Source organism: Dryas octopetala, chromosome 8 (genome assembly GCF_963921425.1).
Source record: "Dryas octopetala chromosome 8, drDryOcto1.1, whole genome shotgun sequence".
Lineage (NCBI taxonomy): Eukaryota > Viridiplantae > Streptophyta > Magnoliopsida > Rosales > Rosaceae > Dryas > Dryas octopetala.
This window is the reverse complement of record NC_141373.1, coordinates 521548-540610: the sequence shown is the minus strand read 5'-3', so window position 1 is coordinate 540610 and position 19063 is coordinate 521548. Positions and strand designations below refer to the sequence as shown.

The 19063-nt window shown below is 35.7% G+C and overlaps 3 protein-coding genes and 1 pseudogene across 6 annotated transcripts; 2 read left to right on the top strand and 2 right to left on the bottom strand.

Moving 5' to 3' along the window:
- Positions 1-1859: 1859 nt before the first annotated feature.
- Positions 1860-5272, bottom strand: LOC147275595 (potassium transporter 5-like). 2 transcript variants are annotated; one of them, XM_086253709.1, is made up of 8 exons: positions 5104-5272; positions 4750-4978; positions 4404-4655; positions 4190-4240; positions 3758-4018; positions 3494-3661; positions 3146-3400; positions 1860-3020 (listed from the first exon to the last, which is right to left on the bottom strand). In XM_086253709.1, the coding sequence occupies exons 1-8, from the start codon at positions 5236-5238 to the stop codon at positions 2062-2064; spliced, it is 2310 nt and encodes a 769-aa protein (XP_086109835.1). In that variant the 5' UTR covers positions 5239-5272; the 3' UTR covers positions 1860-2061. The 2 variants fall into 2 exon arrangements, with proteins under 2 accessions (XP_086109835.1, XP_086109836.1); XM_086253710.1 differs by lacking the exon at positions 4190-4240.
- A 342-nt stretch (positions 5273-5614) lies between these two features.
- LOC147275594 (potassium transporter 5-like) lies at positions 5615-11373 on the top strand. Its single transcript, XM_086253955.1, has 7 exons — positions 5615-5644; positions 7745-7970; positions 8072-8323; positions 8414-8464; positions 8659-8919; positions 9010-9177; positions 9278-11373. Exons 1-7 carry the CDS (start codon positions 5615-5617, stop codon positions 9580-9582), a joined length of 1293 nt encoding a protein of 430 aa, XP_086110081.1. The 3' UTR covers positions 9583-11373.
- Positions 9643-11373, top strand: LOC147275593 (potassium transporter 5 pseudogene; annotated as a pseudogene).
- Positions 11374-11876: 503 nt separating this feature from the next.
- Positions 11877-16314, bottom strand: LOC147275592 (potassium transporter 5-like). 3 transcript variants are annotated; one of them, XM_086253810.1, is made up of 8 exons: positions 16013-16314; positions 15572-15797; positions 14809-15057; positions 14410-14460; positions 13931-14191; positions 13672-13839; positions 13202-13456; positions 11877-13070 (listed from the first exon to the last, which is right to left on the bottom strand). In XM_086253810.1, exons 1-8 carry the CDS (start codon positions 16199-16201, stop codon positions 12112-12114), a joined length of 2358 nt encoding a protein of 785 aa, XP_086109936.1. In that variant the 5' UTR covers positions 16202-16314; the 3' UTR covers positions 11877-12111. The 3 variants fall into 3 exon arrangements, with proteins under 3 accessions (XP_086109936.1, XP_086109938.1, XP_086109939.1); XM_086253812.1 differs by lacking the exon at positions 14410-14460; XM_086253813.1 differs by lacking the exons at positions 14410-14460; positions 14809-15057 and having other exon boundaries at positions 16013-16312.
- Between the last annotated feature and the right edge of the window lie 2749 nt (positions 16315-19063).

Here is a 19063-nt window from a genome sequence, read left to right as displayed (position 1 = left end):
TTCTCTTTTGAGCACTTAGTGTAGTTTGGTTTACATTTCTTGAGAACTCTAACTGCTTGATTAATTTCTGATAATTAAATGAAAATAATACAAAAAATGAAAACTAAAACTTAAGACATGCCATATAACTTCTCATCTTAACCAAATAGACAGACTAGCTAGCCGATGTGTGAGTAGAAACAAGCTAGCTAGCTAGTTGCTCTCTTGGTTAAACGTTAATTTCTCAGTAATTAATTAATTAAACATGCTAATTGATCGATGAATTAAGTTTGATTTGCTTGGTGCACATTGTTATTAGCTAGGGTTTTTTTGGGCCTTTTGATTATGTACTGTACTCGATCATTAGCTAGACATCAAATCATCAATTGTGTATAATCTCTTTTCAGTTTTGGTGTTATTTCATGTTCTGGCTAGTCATACTGTTATGGTGTGACTCACATCTCATATGATCACATGAGAAATTGAATGCTTTTGATTTTTTGGACTCATCTTTTTGGGAACAAAAAAAAAATTGTTTCTTAAGTTTGTTTTATTATGGTTAATCATTGAATCATATTGTAGTTAAGTAATAAGTAGACATGTGCAGTTTGATTTACATTTCTTTAGCACTCTAGCTAGCTGTTTGAATTAAGACTGTCTCACTCTTTGGAGGGACTTGCCCAAATTCCCTTTTAAATAAAAATAATCAACACAACCAAACAGAAATTCTAACTTGGGATACCCCCTCTAGCTAGCTATAGCTGCTGTCAATATACTGCTAAACCAAATATATATGCATGCTGTGATGTGTGAGTAGAACCTGGCTAGTCGCTCTCTTGGTTAGATTAATATATAGGTGATTAAGGAACTAACCCACATCCATCACTCATGTAGTCATAAGGTTGAGTTTGTCAAATGGGTAGCTAGGGTTTTCTTAGATAATTACCTAGATACACTTTTTCACTGGGACCACAGTTTTAGTGGCTCAACCTTCCATATGGTTAATTTTGTCGTTAAGACCCCCACAAGGTCTTGATCAATCCCCGACAATTAATTTTTATATATGTATATTCAAATGGGACTTGGATCATCTTCCCACAAGTGAGGATGAGGATGACTCTAAAACTGTCAAGTTGTTTGGAATAAGTTTGTGTGTATATATATGCTTGGAAAAAGGAGACAAACAAGAGATTGAGAAGTGCGAGACTGAATTATTAAGCTTAGTTTCTAGGGTTTCTAGCTTCTCATATCAAAGAAACAAACCATGATCTCATTTTTTTTAATTTTCTTGATAACTACAAAAGAAGAGAGAGGATGCATATATATGATACAAGATTTGAGACATAGGCGATGGAGTACTTAAATAGATAATGGATATGGAAACATATACAAGGCAAAGATACCATCATATATATCTATGAGACAAGTTGTTATTTCAATGCTCTACTTTGTGTTAAAATATTTAAATATGTGGTACTACACAAATAAGAGAGTACTAGTACTCTAGAAAAAGTTTAAATTTCTTGCTCATGGAAGTCACTTTGTTGATTGCTTGCGCTTGCTTTATTTCCAGTCTGTTGGGTTCGAAGATGGCAATAACTCCCACCTCATGGAATCTGGCAATTAATTAATTGCCAAACCCAAAAATCTGACAGAGGCATGCATGTGGCTAGCTTATGAGTTCTTCATGTGACACCTAGCAGAGTGCCCAATACACACGTGCTTCGAATCCGTTGGATCAATTAATTTGCCGGCCACCTTATTATAATATATATTTGCTTATTATACATTTGGAATTTTGCAAAATCATATAAATATTTGCTTATTATATCTCCCAGGCTCCCATATATATATATATATATATATATTGTAGTGTAATATGCAGGCTGTGATGAATTATATTTCAAGTTGCGTATGGTAAATGCACATCATATTCTTCAATTGAGAGAGAAAAAGAGAAGCTCCCATCAAGACAACGCAAATTACTATTATTACTTGCACACACATAATTGCAACCCAGAAAACACACATATAATCACCTTATAGCATCTGTGCTCTCTATACCCTCCTCATCATTTTGTTCTAAAGTTCGTAAGTCATCCCCACTTTAACCATACGATTGTGAGGAATGTCAAACACTTTGTCACTCTGCCTCAGATTTCTTTTCAAGAAATTGTAAGCATAATCGATCAAAATTCTTTTTACTATACCAGATCCTTTGACAGCTACCACTTCATTTTCACCAACTAAGTGAACAACCCCCCAATTCCACGCTTTGTCGATTGCCTCAATCTCTCCCTCCAATATTAGCACATCTTGTTGCTTCTGATCTTCATCAACTTGCTTTACATCCTCATGATCATCTAATTCTGATTCCTTTTCAGACGTAGTCTTTCCATCATTACTATGCATGCTTCTTTCAGATAGCCAAAAATCTTCCCTTATGAACTCTTTCAATTTTTCTACCAACAATCCTTCAAAGGGCTCTTGCTCATTGCGAACATCCGTATACCCATATCTCGCAACACATCGAAACACATGAAGCTCCTTAGGCTCTACTCTGCGGATAAGGAAGCGCTCTTCCAATGGAACCTTGCTTATAGGTAAAGATTTGATGGACACAAAAACAAGCACCGAGTGTAGTGCAGGCACATTTGCCGCATAATGATTGAAAATTGGTGGGATGCCTTGAACAAGTTCCGAATAAAACATGGCAAGTCCAGGCATACGGCAAAAGTTTCTATCAGCAGCAAACACCTTGAGCTTTTCGGGAGAAATTTTGTGATCAAGCTCATAATAGTACTTTCTTCGATGCACATCATTCCACACAAACATTATAGTCATCAGTAATGCGGCAAAGGCGAGGGGTAGATATCCACCTTGGTCAAATTTGTAGAGAACTGAACTCAAATACATAAGCTCCACACTTCCAATGATAACAACATATGAGATAATGAGAAGTATGTTGGTTTTCCATATCATTATCATGATTAGCACTAGGAATGATGATGTAAGCGTCATTACAAACACCACTGCTATACCTGTATATATGTAGTATATTAAGTTATTCATTTTTCATATAATATGTATGAGAGCATTACTACATGTATCAACTATTATCTTGGGAATAAAAACCTAAAAGTGTGAAGTTTAATTGGGGCTTTACCATATGCATTCCCAATTGTTCCTGTGCTTCGAAAACACAATGTAACTCCAACACAAGCAAACATGAGAAGGTAGTTGACCTCTGGAATGTAAACTTGTCCTGCATACTTGGCTGATGTGTGCACAATTTTAACACGAGGGAAACACCCTAATGATAAAGACTGTTGGATCATAGAGAAAGTCCCTGAAATCAGGGATTGACTTGCTATGATTGATGCCAATATGGCCATCCCAAATGTAGGCCAATACACAGGTTCTGCAACACAACATTTGGTACATAGCCACTTGATTAGTCATATGTTTATTGTCAAGCCCATAGTAAGACATTTTTGCATTGCATAAAACTTACTTGGTACAGACTTGTAGAAGGCATCAGAAACAAGATCAGTGTGCTTGTAAAGAAAAGCGGCTTGTCCAGTGTATGTCAATATGAGAGCTGGGCATATCACCGAGCACATACTTATTTGAATGGATCGTACTGTGAAATGACCAACATCGGCAAATAAAGCTTCGGCTCCTGAAATTTGTGAAATTCTAACACTCAATTAATGTGTTAACCTGTTGTCGATCAAATGTGTAATATATAGGAAGTAATTAAATAATTGGAATTAACCTGTTGTGCATAGGATAACTCCACCAAGGGAAATCCAAGCCTCTTTTTTGTTCCTACTGAAGTAATCCACTATGTATAGAGGATTTAGAGCTTTGAGCACAGTTGGATCAAACTTGATGATATTGTAGAAACCAATGGCACCAATGAGTGCAAACCAAAGGCAGAGTATTGGTGCAAAAGTGTAACCCACTTTATCAGTTCCAAATCTTTGAATCATGAATAGGCAAATCAAGATGGCTACTGAGATCCAAACAATCCTATCTGTGCACAAAGGAAAATTGAGTACCTTAAGTTATTGATCGATCCTATAATGTACCAATGCCACAAATGATTTTAGATTAACATTATACAACACATTTACTTAATTCACAAATTCATTACACATTATATACAACCACAAGTAAATATATGTATATAGGCATTATGGAGTACCATCGGTCATTGCAGATGTAGCTTGCTTGATCCCTCCAACAGCCGACAGAACTGCCATAAAATTGGAATTATGTTTTTTTTTTTTTCTTAGAGAAAGAGATGTTATATTAATCAATCAAAATGGGTTACAGGAGCCAAGACGGACCATTCTCTAATTAAAGATAAGCAAATAACTAAACAAGTGAGAACAGTAAGAGGCAAAACAATTAACAACCTGACATGGAAGGAGTGAGGATACCATCCCCAATGACCATGGAAGTGCCAAGCATGGTGGCAAACAATAACAAGATTTTGGCAAATTGGCTATTTTCTAGTGCAGATTTCAGCTTTGATGCGCATCTTAAGCGTTTACTGCTCGGCAAATCAAGCTCGTAATTTGAAACATTACGGTCCTCCGCTTGCTGACTCGGAATCAAACTAATTTTTGCGTATCGGCATAGCAGGGAGTACAATGCAAACGTCCCTCCTACCAAATTAATTTCGAAAAAAAAAAACATAATGATAAATCTACCAAATTAACTATTAAAATACCCTAACTTGTAATTATTAAAAGATATTACCATCGCCGTTATCGTTGGCCTGTAGGACGATGAAAACGTACTTAATGAAAGGGATTAAGGTGAGGGTATAAAGGATCAAAGAAAGAACACCCAAAATGTCATCTTTGTCCTTGACGCCATTGGGGAAGGTGCTGGAGTACACATACAAAGGTGATGTACCAATGTCTCCATAAACTATTCCAATGCTCTGAAATGCTAGAAGCAATATCACTGACCAGTACTCCGCATTCTGTAAAAAAAACCCCAATATTGAAATGAAATTTACAAGTTAATCAAAACATGATTAACAAAAACAACAAGAATAAAAATAGTTAATTGATTGATTATGTACTAGGAATATCGATCATGTGGTACCTTGGAGGTTTGGGCGATGCGGGACTCGAGGTCCAAGGAGTCCAATCTTGTCAACTTTTGAACTGAAAGTTTTTTCCCTTTGAGTTGTTCCTGATGGTGATTTTGATTTTCCAGTATTAAATCTTGTTCAGGCATTTCTGCAATACCTAATTGGCTAATTGTAATTAACTAGCTAGTTAGCTATCTCTCACTCGCTCACAAGTCACAACGCAGAGCTTGAAATATTAGAGAATTATATATATGTGCCAACCTCAAGAAGTCAAGAGTCATGACTCATGAGAGAAGCTTCTCCCTTTTTACCATGTCGCGTAGCGTACGTGTATAGAGTGGCCCACATGAGTTTGCCACTTTTAGAAACTGATTAGGCTTATGTGTCAAATTAATTATTTAATTATCATTATACGTACAACTGTACAAGTTACTTGAAATGTCGTATAAATCCGCGTGAACCAAAATTGGTAGGGAGCCTGTGAGCCTTTATTGCTACGCGGAAGGACGTAGATTCACGGCCATGGTTCTCAATTCCGTCAAGGGCAAACAGGTAATTGAACTCTAGTAATTACTTAATTATTTCAGATTTTATCATCTGCTCTGCAAAATAATTTGACTAATTTAGGTTGTGATTTGTGTAATTTGGGTAGGCTTTAGAATCTTTGAGTTTGATTTGAGAAATTAATTCGGAATTTTTGTGTATGAAATTAATTTATGAAAAATTTGAACGGATTTGATTAAGTTGCGTTTGCACCTAAATTTAAGTATAGGTTGCTTACGTATTCTTAACGGGATCAAACCGAATGTAAATCATTTGAGAAAAATTTGAGAGACTTTATTTGGGTGGTTTTGTACCATTTGGGAGTGGTGGTTTTGTATCAATTTAAAAGATAATTTTATACCATTTGAGATATGGTTTTGTACCATTGAAGATCGAGTTGAATTTGAGATTTGAGGAAGTACTGTACCCGTTAAGTAATTTTCTATAATTTATTTGTTAAATGACACTCTTTTGCTTTGCTGACTAGCTTTCTTTAGAGCATGTGCATTGCTATGCTAAATGCTTGTCTAAAGGTAAGATTTAGCCCAAAAGTTAAAAAAAAAACCTCTACATAGCTAGGCCAAATGTAAGGCTATTCTTGCCATGGCAAGATTTTAGTGCCACTTTTTCTCTCTTATTTTTAGTGGCACTCTTTCTCTCATCATTGGGCTTTAAAGAAACTTGATAGCCCATTTACTGGTGAATTTTGGACCACTTGATAAACCAATTCATGCCGCCAATAACAAGCCCACTAGAACAATTCAGTAAGAAATATATCCGGATGCACACGGTCTTATTTTCTTGGATTGGGACTTCCGTCCTTGAGGATAGGAGACAAGAAATCCAAATGAGACTTGAAATTCCTCCCCTTTAAGTAGAATCAGCGGGCTGACCGCAAGCAAACAAACTCTTATCCAACTCTACCAAAAAAAAAAAAAAAACTCTTCTCCAACTCTACCAAAAAACAAAAAAATTCTTCTCCAACTGCCATTTTTTTAGGGAAATATTTGTGTGAGGACCCTCTTGTCCTTAACTTTGATGTGGTTCAATACAAAACTGCCATGTGTTACTATTAATAGTTCTTATTCAAGTAACCAAACAGCATCCCACCCCCACCTAACGCAACAACACCACTCCCTTCCATTCTTATTCAAGTACTACTTAATTAATTTATCCTTCAAGTGGTTCACAACTTCACAATAATGTGATATTCTTGATGCCAAAGATGGAAACATTACCCCAAGAATTGAAAAGGGCCCTACGCAAGTCTCTATTATGTTCTGAATTTACAAGTTTGATTGCTTTACGCAACTACCCAGAATAAAGTTGGTGGTGCCTATAGGAATCTAGATCTGATCATGCAGACATGCACAAATGGAAAAAAGGAAGAAGGTACTTTGGAAGGAGGGACATTTGCACTGTACTCTTTGCTAGGCTGAATGGCTGATATGCTAAACTTAGTTTGATTCCGAGTCAGCAAGAGGAGGACTGCGATGTTTCAAATTTTGAGCTTGACTCTCCCAGCAACAAACGTCTAAGAAGCATCTGGCTTTGTAAAGAGTGTCTCAAAGATGGCTCCTTGGGAAATTGGCCCTCTTCTTCAAGAAATTCCAAGTCTTGCATCTGGCTTTGATTCTTTGAGGTGGAATTGGTTCTGAGTGTTGTTTTTCTTGTTTGAAGCTTTTGTTGTCTTGTTTTGTTTTTTCCTTTGTCTGCTGTAGTGCTTTGTTTGCCCTTTGGTCTGTTCCGTTTAATGAAATATCTTCATGGCCAAAAAAAAAAAAGAAGCTGAAATCTACACTATAAAATAGCGAATTTGCGAAAATTTTCTTATTGTTGGTCACCATGCTTGGTACTTCCATGGTCATTGGTGATGGTGTCCTCGCTCCTTCCATGTCAGGTTTGGTTATTAATTTTAATTGTGATGGTTATAAACTTACAGCTTTTAAACATAGCCAATTTTCTGTTCCAAAATTTGTTAGCAGTTATGTCTGCTGTTGGAGGGATCAAGCAAGCTAAATTTGCAATGACAGAAGGTACTAACCATCTATAGATTGTGTGCAATGTTAATTATCTTCTAAATTTCATTTCAAATTCTGGGTTTTATAGGGTGCGGAGTGGTCAGTGATATTGCTTCTAGCATTTCAGAGCATTGGAATAGTTTATGGAGACATTGGCACATCACCTCTGTATGTGTACTCTAGCACCTTCACCAATGGCATTAAGGACAAAGATGACATTTTGGGTGTTCTTTCTTTGATCCTTTATACCCTCACCTTAATCCCTTTCATTAAGTACGTTTTCATCGTCTTACAAGCCAACAATAATGGTGACGGTAAGATCTCTTAAAAATTAACAGTTTAATCCATATATCTTAACATATTCTTGTGCAAACTAAATGAAGTATGTTAATGAACATAATTTTAACTTTGGTAGGAGGGACATGTGCACTGTACTCTTTGCTATGCCGATATGCTAAACTTAGTTTGATTCCGAGTCAGCAAGAGGAAGACTGTGATGTTTCAAATTTTGAGCTCGACTCTCCTAGCAAAAAACGTCTAAGAAGCGCATCAAAGCTGAAATCTACACTAGAAAATAGCGAATTTGCGAAAATTTTCTTATTGTTGGCCACCATGCTTGGTACTTCCATGGTCATTGGTGATGGTGTCCTTGCTCCTTCCATGTCAGGTTTGGTTATTACCCTAATTTTAATTGTGATGGTTATAAACTTATAGCTTTTAAACATAGCTAATTTTCTGTTCCAAAATTTGCTGGCAGTTCTGTCTGCTGTTAGAGGGATCAAGCAAGCTAAATTTGCAATGACAGAAGGTACTAATCCTCCACATTTCCCCACAATCTATTTACTCCAAAAAAAAGCTTTCCATTATATGTACACACACACACACACACACATATTTGTCTGTGTATGATGGTTACTGAATTTGTTAATTAAATGTGTAATATAATGACAATTTACATTCATTGGTGGCATTGCTACTTAGATACTTTTCCTTTGTGTACAGATGCGGTTGTTTGGATATCAGTAGCCATCTTGGTTTTCCTATTCATGATTCAAAGATTTGGCACTGATAAAGTGGGATACACTTTTGCACCAATACTGTGTGTCTGGTTTGTACTGATTGGCTGCATTGGCTTCTACAATTTCGTCAAGTATGATCCAACGGTGGTGAAAGCTCTAAATCCACAATACATAGTGGATTACTTCAGGAGGAACAGAAAAGAAGCATGGATATCCCTTGGTGGAGTAGTCCTATCCACAACAGGTACCAATTACATTACACTTACAACAAATTATATTTATAAGTTTGCATAAAGTGTTTATTAATTGAGTGTTACAATTTCACAAAATGCAGGAGCAGAAGCTTTATTTGCTGATGTTGGCCACTTTACAGTACGATCCATTCAAATAAGTATGTGCTCGGTCACATACCCAGCTCTCATCTTAACCTACACTGGACAAGCCTCTTTTCTCCGCAAGCACACTCATTTTGTTGCTGATGCCTTCGACAGTTCTGTACCAAGTAAGTTGTATGCATTTAGTTAATGCAAAATTGTCTCACTATGGGCTTGTGACAGTAAACATATAACTAACGAAGTGGCTCTGTACCAATTATGTTGCAGAAACTCTGTATTGGCCAATGTTTGGGGTGGCCATGTTGGCATCCATCATAGCAAGTCAATCCATGATTTCAGGGACTTTCTCTATGATCCAACAGTCTTTGTCGTTAGGGTGTTTCCCTCATGTCAAGATCGTGCACACATCGTCCAAGTACGCAGGACAAGTTCACATTCTAGAGATCAACTACCTTCTCATGTTGGCTTCTGTTGGGGTCACCTTGGGTTTTTGGAGCACAGCAACGATTGGAAATGCATATAGTAAGCAACAATTAAACTCCACGCTTTTAATATTAGGCCTTTCCCCCTAGTTTTAAAACTTGGGATACAAGTTGATGCATCTGTTTAGTACTCCCAATGAACAACTTAATTAATTTACTATATATTATACACAGGTATAGCTGTGGTGTTTGTTATGTCACTTACATCATCTTTCCTAGTGCTTATCATGATAATGATATAGAAAATCAACATACTTTTCATTATTTCATATGTTGTGATCATTGGAAGTGTGGAGCTTATATATCTGAGTTATGTCCTCTACAAATTTGACCAAGGTGCATATCTACCCCTTCTCTTTGTCACAGTACTGATAATTATAATGTTTGTGTGGAATGATGTACATCGAAGAAAGTACTATTACGAACTTGGTCAGAAAATCTCCCCCGAAAAGCTTAAGTTGTTTGTTGCTGAAAAAAAATTGTTCATATGCCTGAACTTGCCATGTTCTACTCGGAACTTGTACAGGGCATCCCACCAATCTTCAATCAGTATATGGAGAATGTGATTGCATTGCACTCAGTGCTTGTGTTTGTGTCCGTTAAATCTTTACCTATAAGCCCAGTTCCATTGGAAGAACACTTCATGTTCTGCAGAGTCTTTAGAGTTTATGGTTTAGGGTTCAGAAAATGAAGCGTTCTTCCAACGAAACTGTGCTTTTAGGTAAAGATTTAACTGACACAAACACAAGCACTGAGTGCAATGCAGGCACATTCTCCATATAATGATTGAAGATTGGTGGGATACCTTGTACAAGTTCCGAGTAGAACATGGCAAGTCTAGGCATACAAACAATTTTTGTTTCAGCAGTAAACAACTTGAGCTTTTCGGGAGAGATTTTATGACCAAGTTCGTAATAGTACTTTCTTCGATGCACATCATTCCACACAAACATTATAATCATCATATATTATTGTGGCAAAGAGAGGGGTAGATATCCATCTTGGTCAAATTTGTAAAGGACAAAACTCAAAGACATAAGCTCCACACTTTCAATGATCACAACATATGAAATAATGAGAAGTATGTTGGTTTTCCATATCATTATGGATCATGATAAGCACTAGGAAGTGACATAACAAACACCACAGCTATACATGTGTATAACATATAGTAAATTAATTAAGTTGTTCATTAGGGGTACTAAACAGATGCATTAACTTGTATTCCAACTTTTAAAACTAGGGGAAAGGCCTAATTAAGTGTGGAGTTTAATTGTTGCTTACCATAGGCATTTCCAATCGTTGTTGTGCTCCAAAAACCCAATGTGACCCCAACAAAAGCCAACATGAGAAGGTAGTTGATCTCTAGAATGTAAACTTGTCCTGCGTACTTGGACGATGTGTGCACGATCTTGACACGAGGTAAATACCCTAACGACAAAGACTGTTGGATCATAGAGAAAATCCCTAAAATCATGGACTGTGTGGTTTGATCCCGCAATGGGTACATAAGCAACCTAACAAATGTGGGTGCAACCGCAATCACAATAAATCTTACCTCTAAATGTCAAACATTTAACCAAATATTCCTTTCAATGGGTCTTTCACCTATTGAGAACCCAAGTATCCACAAGTGATCTGTTAATTTCATTACAGTTGGAATCAAAGGGTTGACCCTTGTACCAAGGAATCATACTTAAGAGATACACTTCATCTTAAATGGGTCGTACCCAAAATAATAAAACTCTTATTTCTTATATGAATTTGGGTGAAATTATGTTAGGTAATATTTTTTATTTATTCGTTACACAATTTTACTCAATTGTAGTACCTGAAGAAATTATTTTGACTTATATCATACGAATTGCAAATATTATTTCACATTTTTGTGCTTCACTTGCATAAATAATGGATCTCAACTTACTACCCATACCAACCACATGCAGCTTCGAATTGATGATCTGCACCTACAAAAATCTCTGTTTTACTGCAGCTAGCTCCAGATCGAGTCCAGACCCTTATTATTATTCCTATGCACTTTACACTAGATTCCTCGTACCAGAAGATTGTTCCTCATCATATTATACTCAAAATTAATGTACCAACCTAGACCAAAACAAAAGTCACAACCCCAACCCCATGATGTGACCGACTGTTTCTGTCACTCTGTCCTCTTTGTTTGTGTTTCCTGGTTCTGTTTTTTACCCCTTGCTGCATTATGTCAAAATGTTACATTTGACTAATTTGCAAAGGAAACAAATTTATGAGGTCGATCTGATTGATTGTGATCAAATCAAGATAGTGCAGGGTTTTGTCTAATTTTTTTATAACCGTAAATTTCCACTGTTAATGCAATTTCAAAAAGAGTTGTTGATTTTAGGAAAGAAAAAAACTTATCCTTGATAAATATATGCAAATTACTATTACACTTTATATGAATGTAACTCAAAACACACACATATCTTCTAAAAACTAAGGCTATCTAGAGCATGAAAAGAAAAGAAAAACAGCTTTCTCGCTATCACTACAATTATTTATCTATATATTCAATGTAGCGTTCAGCTTAGCTTTTCTTTATAAGCTGTGTCAATCTTATATATACGGCCGCCTTCTTTTTTTCTAAAGTTCATAAGCCATCCCCACTTTTAACATGCGCTTGTGAGGAATATCAAACACTTTATCACTCTGCCTCAAATTCCTCTTCAAGAAATTATAAGCATAATCAATCATAATTCTTTTTACTATACCAGCTCCTTTGGCAGCTACCACTTCATTTTCACCAATTAAGTGAACAACTCCCCAGTTACATGCTTTGTCAATTGCCTCAATCTCTCTCTCCAATAATTCATCTTGTTGTTTCTGTTCATCAACTTGCTTTACATCCTCATGATCTTCATTCTCTCCATTAACAGACCCACAATCATCTAATTCTGATTCCTTTTCATACATAGTTCTTTGGGACAGCCAGAAACTATCCCTAATGAAGTCTTTCAATTTTTCTACCAACAATCCCTCAAAGGGTTCTTGCTCATTCCGAACATTTGTATACCCATATCTTGCAACACATCGAAACACATTTAGCTCCTTAGGCCCTACTCTGCGGAAAAGAAAGCGCTCTTCCAACGGAACCTTGCTTATAGGTAAAGATTTGATGGACACAAAAACAAGCACTGAGTGCAGTGCAGGCACATTTTCTGCATAATGATTGAAAATTGGTGGGATGCCTTGAACAAGTTCTGAATAGAACATGGCAAGTCCAGGCATGCGACAGAACTTTGTGTCAGCAACAAACTCCTTGAGCTTTTCGGGAGAAATTTTGTGATCAAGCTCGTAATAGTACTTTCTTCGATGCACATCATTCCACACAAACATTATAAGCATCAGTACTGCGGCAAAGGCAAGGGGAAGATACCCACCTTGGTCAAATTTGTAGAGCACAGAACTCAAATACACAAGCTCCACACTTCCAATGATAACAACAAATAAGCTAACGAGAAGTACGTTGGTTTTCCATATCATTATCATGATTAGCACTAGAAAGGACGATGTAAGTGTCATTACAAACACCACTGCTATACCTGTATACAGAGTAAATTAAGTCAATTCATTAATTAATTTCATACAAATAATATATGTAGATTCCATGATCAGAATCTCAAAGACTAGGGGGAAAGGTAGGCCTAAAAACTTGAATTTTATTGTGACTTACCATATGCATGCCCAATCTTTACTGTGCTTCGAAAACCCAAAGTGACTCCCACACAAGCCAACATGAGAAGGTAGTTGACCTCTGGAATGTAAACTTGTCCTGCATACTTGGTTGATGTGTGCACAATTTTAACACGAGGGAAACACCCTAATGATAAAGATTGTTGGATTATAGAGAAAGTCCCTGAAATCATGGCTTGACTAGCTATGATTGATGCCAATACTGCCACCACAAACATAGGCCAATACAGAGGTTCTGCAACACAATTATTATATACTTAATTAGTTATATGTTTATTCTCGAGGTATGTATCAACACAAAAGAGCTTGAAAAATTATTATAGGTGACATTTTTCTCATCACAACATTTATACAGGATTCACGTGCATGTTGTGGGAGAGAAGTCATATGTGACTGTCACATATAGAAATTACAAGAAACACGCTTTTGCAGTAAATGCATAAAACTTACTTGGTATAGACTTGTAAAAGGTATCACCAACAAGATCAGTGTGCTCGCGAAGAAAAGAGGCTTGTCCAGCGTATGCCAATATGAGAGCTGGGTATGTGACCGAGCACATACTTATTTGAATGGATCGTACTGTGAAATGGCCAACATCAGCAAATAAAGCTTCGGTTCCTGCAATTTGTGAAAGTAACACTTGATAAATATTCTATATATGTATCCCAATTAATAATTATAATTCCTATTGTAATTGAATAATTGGAACCTGTTATGGCTAGGACAATTCCACCAAGGGAAATCCAAGCTTCTTTTTTGTTCCTCCTGAAGTAATCCACTATGTATTGCGGATTTAGAGCTTTCACCACTGTTGGATCAAACTTGATGAAATTATAGACGCCAATCCCACCAATGAGTGCAAACCATATACAAATTATTGGTGCAAAAGTGTAGCCCACTTTATCAGTTCCAAATCTTTGAATCATGAATAGGCAAATCAAGATGGCTACTGATATCCAAACAATCATATCTGCACACAACACAAAGGAAAATTAGTATCATAAATTATCCTATATATATATATATATGTACTAGTACGGTAGTACCCACCAATTAATGAATGTAAAATATCATATATAACAAAGTTAATTAACAAATTCATTGCCCATTAATCATTATACACACACAAATATATGTATATATATATGTGTATCATGAGAAGCTTCATTTTGAAGTTAAGGGATGTACCATCTGACATTTTAGATGTAGCCCCTTTGATCCCTCCAACAGCAGACAGAACTGCGCGCCATCAAAATGGAACACAAAATTTGTTACGTTTAAGTCAAAAGAATATATAATTAACATGTGATGAGAGCAAGAGAAGAAACTTTGATTTTGTCTTGTAATGCAAAATGACACAAATTTTGAATTATTAGGCAGTCAACAATGGATGACTTTTTTTTTCTCTATTTCCAACTAAATTACAGTCTTTTAGGTGCTAACTTAAATATTAATTAAAAGAATTTTTGTAACGCTTACATATGACCTTCCCTTCATGAAATAAATATAACCTTACATACATGTTAATAATTAGAGGAAAATCACATATAATAAAAAGCACAAAAAAATGTTAAAAAAGAAAGAAACCTGAGATGCAAGGAGTGAGGACACCATCACCAATGACCATGGAAGTGCCAAGCATGGTGGCAAACAATAAGAAGACTTTGGCGAATGGGCTATTCTCTAATCTTGATTTAAGCTTTGATGCCCTTCTTAGACGTTTGCTTGGCAACTCAAGCTGGAAATTTGAAACCTCGCGGTCCTCCGCTTGCTGACTCGGAGTCATACCGACCTTAGCGTATCGGCATAGCAGAGAGTACAGCGCGAATGTCCCTCCTACCAATATTAAAGTAAATTACATTATTCAAATTTCATTCTTTTTTCTTTTCTTTTGGTCACAAGTCACAAAATGACAAAGTGATACACCAAAGTTGTCATTTAATTATTACAATAAGCATGATAAAGTAATTAAGCTTAATTATAAATCAATATTGTATGGTATGTTAATGTTAGTATAGCACTATAGCAACAACCATTGAAAATTCCGCTGGAAGTGGCAGTGGCCAACTGGCCATGCATTTCAATTCAAACACGCACCAATATAATATATGTAGAGTGGAACAAATTATCAGAGGTTGAAAATTGGACCTGACCAGGTTGGCAAAAGTACTATTGAAAAAAAAAATCATAATTCTACCAAATTATTTAAATACTCGTTTTTGGCTAAAATTAACATAATTTATAACCAAAACTATTGTGTGCATATAAATGTTTTATCAATACATAAAAGATACAAAATATGAGTCTACCGTACGTATAATATATAGATCTAAGTTGTAAGATATATTACCATCGCCATTATCATTGGCTTGTAGAACAATGAACACGTACTTAATCAAAGGGATTAAGGTGAGGGTATACAAGATCAAGGAAAGAACACCCAAAATGTCATCTTTGTCCTTGATTTCTTTAGTGAAGGTGCTGGAATACACATACAGAGGTGATGTGCCAATGTCTCCATAAACTATTCCAATGCTCTGAAATGCTAGATGCAATATCACCGACCACTCTGCACCCTGTAAATTAAAACCCCAATCAAACAAAATTTAGAAGTTAATTAATTCTATTCACACAAAAATACTTAATAATTATGTACGTAATGATATATATCATCTGTTAGGAGTAAAAGTACTTCTTATAAAACACTGCTTCTTGTCCATCTCTCTCGTACATGGTTATATAATAAAAGAGAAAAACACAAAAAGTGTATACACTCGTACGGTGATCTCACCATGGAGCTATGGCCATTAGCCGTGAAACCGCGGGACTCGACGTCCAAGGAGTCGAATCTTCGCAACTTTTGCCATGAAAGTTTCTTTCCGTTGAGTTGTTGCTGATGATCATTATCATCAGGAAGTTTATGATCATCATGATCATGGGTTTCCTGATGATCTATATCCGATATTGAATCTTCAGGCATTTCTGTGATACCAAGCTATATATATATATATATATATATATATATCTCACACACTCAGACTAGAGAGAGAGAGAGAGAGAGAGAGGGTTGAAATCTGGGGGGTGTCCGGTGTTGTGAGCGATCGAGTATGGGGAGGTGAACTTCCTTGATATGAGGATGGAGGGTGATATTTAAAAGCACAAGCAAGCAGAGCCCACCGCCCAACGCATACACATACGTAATAACTAATAAGTTAGAAGAAGAAGAAATTAAAGCATGGATATATATGAAATTACAGTATGTCAGGTGGTGGCACTAGCTATTAGGAATTATAGGAAAAGCAGGACACACGTACAACACACATTAATTCATTTAATTTGTGAATTAATGTGAAGAAACTACACGAGCAATACCCAACGGGACATCCGAGGCTGAGATGTTGATAGGCTAGGCTAGGGGTCCCAATGTGAAATCTTTTTCATTGCCACATTTTTTAATTATCGATCAATTATTACATATTATTATATATGCCCTTCGGTAATTTGTTAATATTATTCACAGGCTCACATCTTAGAAATTAAACCTCCCTAGTCCAGTTCTGAGATTCTGAATTATTTATATAAGGTGACGGCTCTGCCATCCTTCCTTTCTTCCCAAGAATAATTAATACTTATTTTTTCTATTTTATAATCACACAATCAATTTATTATGAAATTTGGTCTCCCTTTTTTATTTATCGTAGGAGTTTTAAGGCTAATTGCCCAATATATTTTCTGGATAAGTTAAATGCCCAATAATTTCACTTCCTCATTAGTCATATTTCATATTATATGTTATATACCAGTACTGTCTAACAATGATTAGCAAGTTAAATATTGATTTCTTGAGTTTCCTCATGTGCATGCCTTTGTATATATATACTTTCCCTAATTTCTGTTCCTTTTTTTTTTTTTTTTACTTTTGATTAGCAGGATTTAACAATAATTGAAAGAAAATATTAAACTCACAACCGAAAGAATATATTAAACAAACTTTCATGTACTAGATCCTGTTAGGAGAAAATAAAAACCAATGGGAAATGAAGAAATTTTAGTACCAATGCATGCTTTTTCTATTCAAACAATAGAAACTTGGAAATTCATAACTTCCAAAATTTTGAAAAAATTGTCACTAAAGTAATTACCCATAGGTCAACGTGTAATAATATTGAGCGGTTTAAAACACTTATCTAGAAAGAAAAATAGTATCTGCACGAAAATCCAAATTGGAAAGTAATAATTTGGATGAGATAAGTATGTAAAAGTTGTTAGCGTGGCAGCTAAAGAAGCAAGTTGCATGTAATTAATTGTAGGTTGATTTGTTGGGTTGTTTGTTGCAAATGATGGTTTAGTTATAATCGTATAGCTTAGTGCATAAGTGAAAGCAGTTTCTAGTGGAAGATGTTCACGTGCAATTTAGCGTGGTCATGTGCAACATGTGTACGCTGGCTTTAGACTTTAGCACTTAGCAGCAAGCAGTATCACAGGAAGGCTCCAACTGTTTGACTAATTGAAGTATATAATTATATATGAGTATGGCAAAACAAAGCCACCTCGGCCTTGTCAAAGAGCTAGTGCATGAGTCAGAAGGTTTGGAACTTTGGACCAATCAATGGCATTACGTATCAAACTTGGTCATTTGCTTTTGGTAATTGCTACGACTAACAACCCTTATGGTTTATGCCAAATGCCAAATGAGTTGTTTTTTTTTTTTGGCCAAAGAAATGCCAAATGATTTGTTGAATACATTATATATTGACTACAAAGCGTGATGGTTCAATAAATCATGCAATTGTATGTTGATCCAACAACCTAAAATTCGAAAGCTAATTAACCATAAACTTTCAACTCTAAATTATAATTATTATTAAAAATAATGTCGTAATAAGGTTCTTAAATAGGGTATGTTTTCCAACGTGAATGGTTGAGATATACCGCAAATGGAATATATCTGCATCTTAATCGATTTATTTATATTTAATCTATGACCATTTGTGATTTTGATAACATAAATTAACGAAGGGATTTAAAATGACTTTACTGTTTTCGATATTACTTAATTTGAAGAGAGTCCAAAGGACAATGAAGCCTGGAGGTGTCCACCCTTATTCGTACTGTATTTTACATGAAATTAAACAATTATTTATGTGCCGATCGATCACCTTAATTTTCTCTTTTTTTAACTGTTGTGTTGGTGTTTTGTACTCAGTTTGACCCCATTAAAGAGTAACCAAAGCCTTGTTGTTGGTGTTAGGGGTTTAGGTATATATATATATATATCTCGGTACGTGGCACCACATTTAATTAATTACTTTGTAGGATTAGAAATATGCATATTCTAACCTAAGCCTAAGGCCATCCCTTGGGCTGTATATCTAGCTATATATGTTATGTGTGTGTGTGTGTGTATGCGCATGCATGGCAGCACATTTGATATAATAACAAGAACCTGCATGATCGAGTCAGAAATCAGAATATTTAGCCTAATTAATAATTAGTGATAATATTGTTAATTTTCTTAGAAAATGTTTTAGCTGCTGAATCCCCGCCAGACACATGTGGCAGATGTCCCATTGCAATTACAAATTTACATATGTATACTAAAAAGAGATTAACTAATGAATAAGATGCAGATAGTTAATTCGACCAACAACAGGCAACTCAGCAACTACTATATCACTTCTTTATCAGCACTCTGTCCAATTGATTATGCTTTAGTTTTCATCTACCATTAATTTATGTTATAGTTCTTTCTAGTTTATGCCAGATTCTTTGGATTTTCCCAACTTGACTCTGTTGCCTGTTCACATGAGCCAAATGTAATAGGATACATACATATAATATC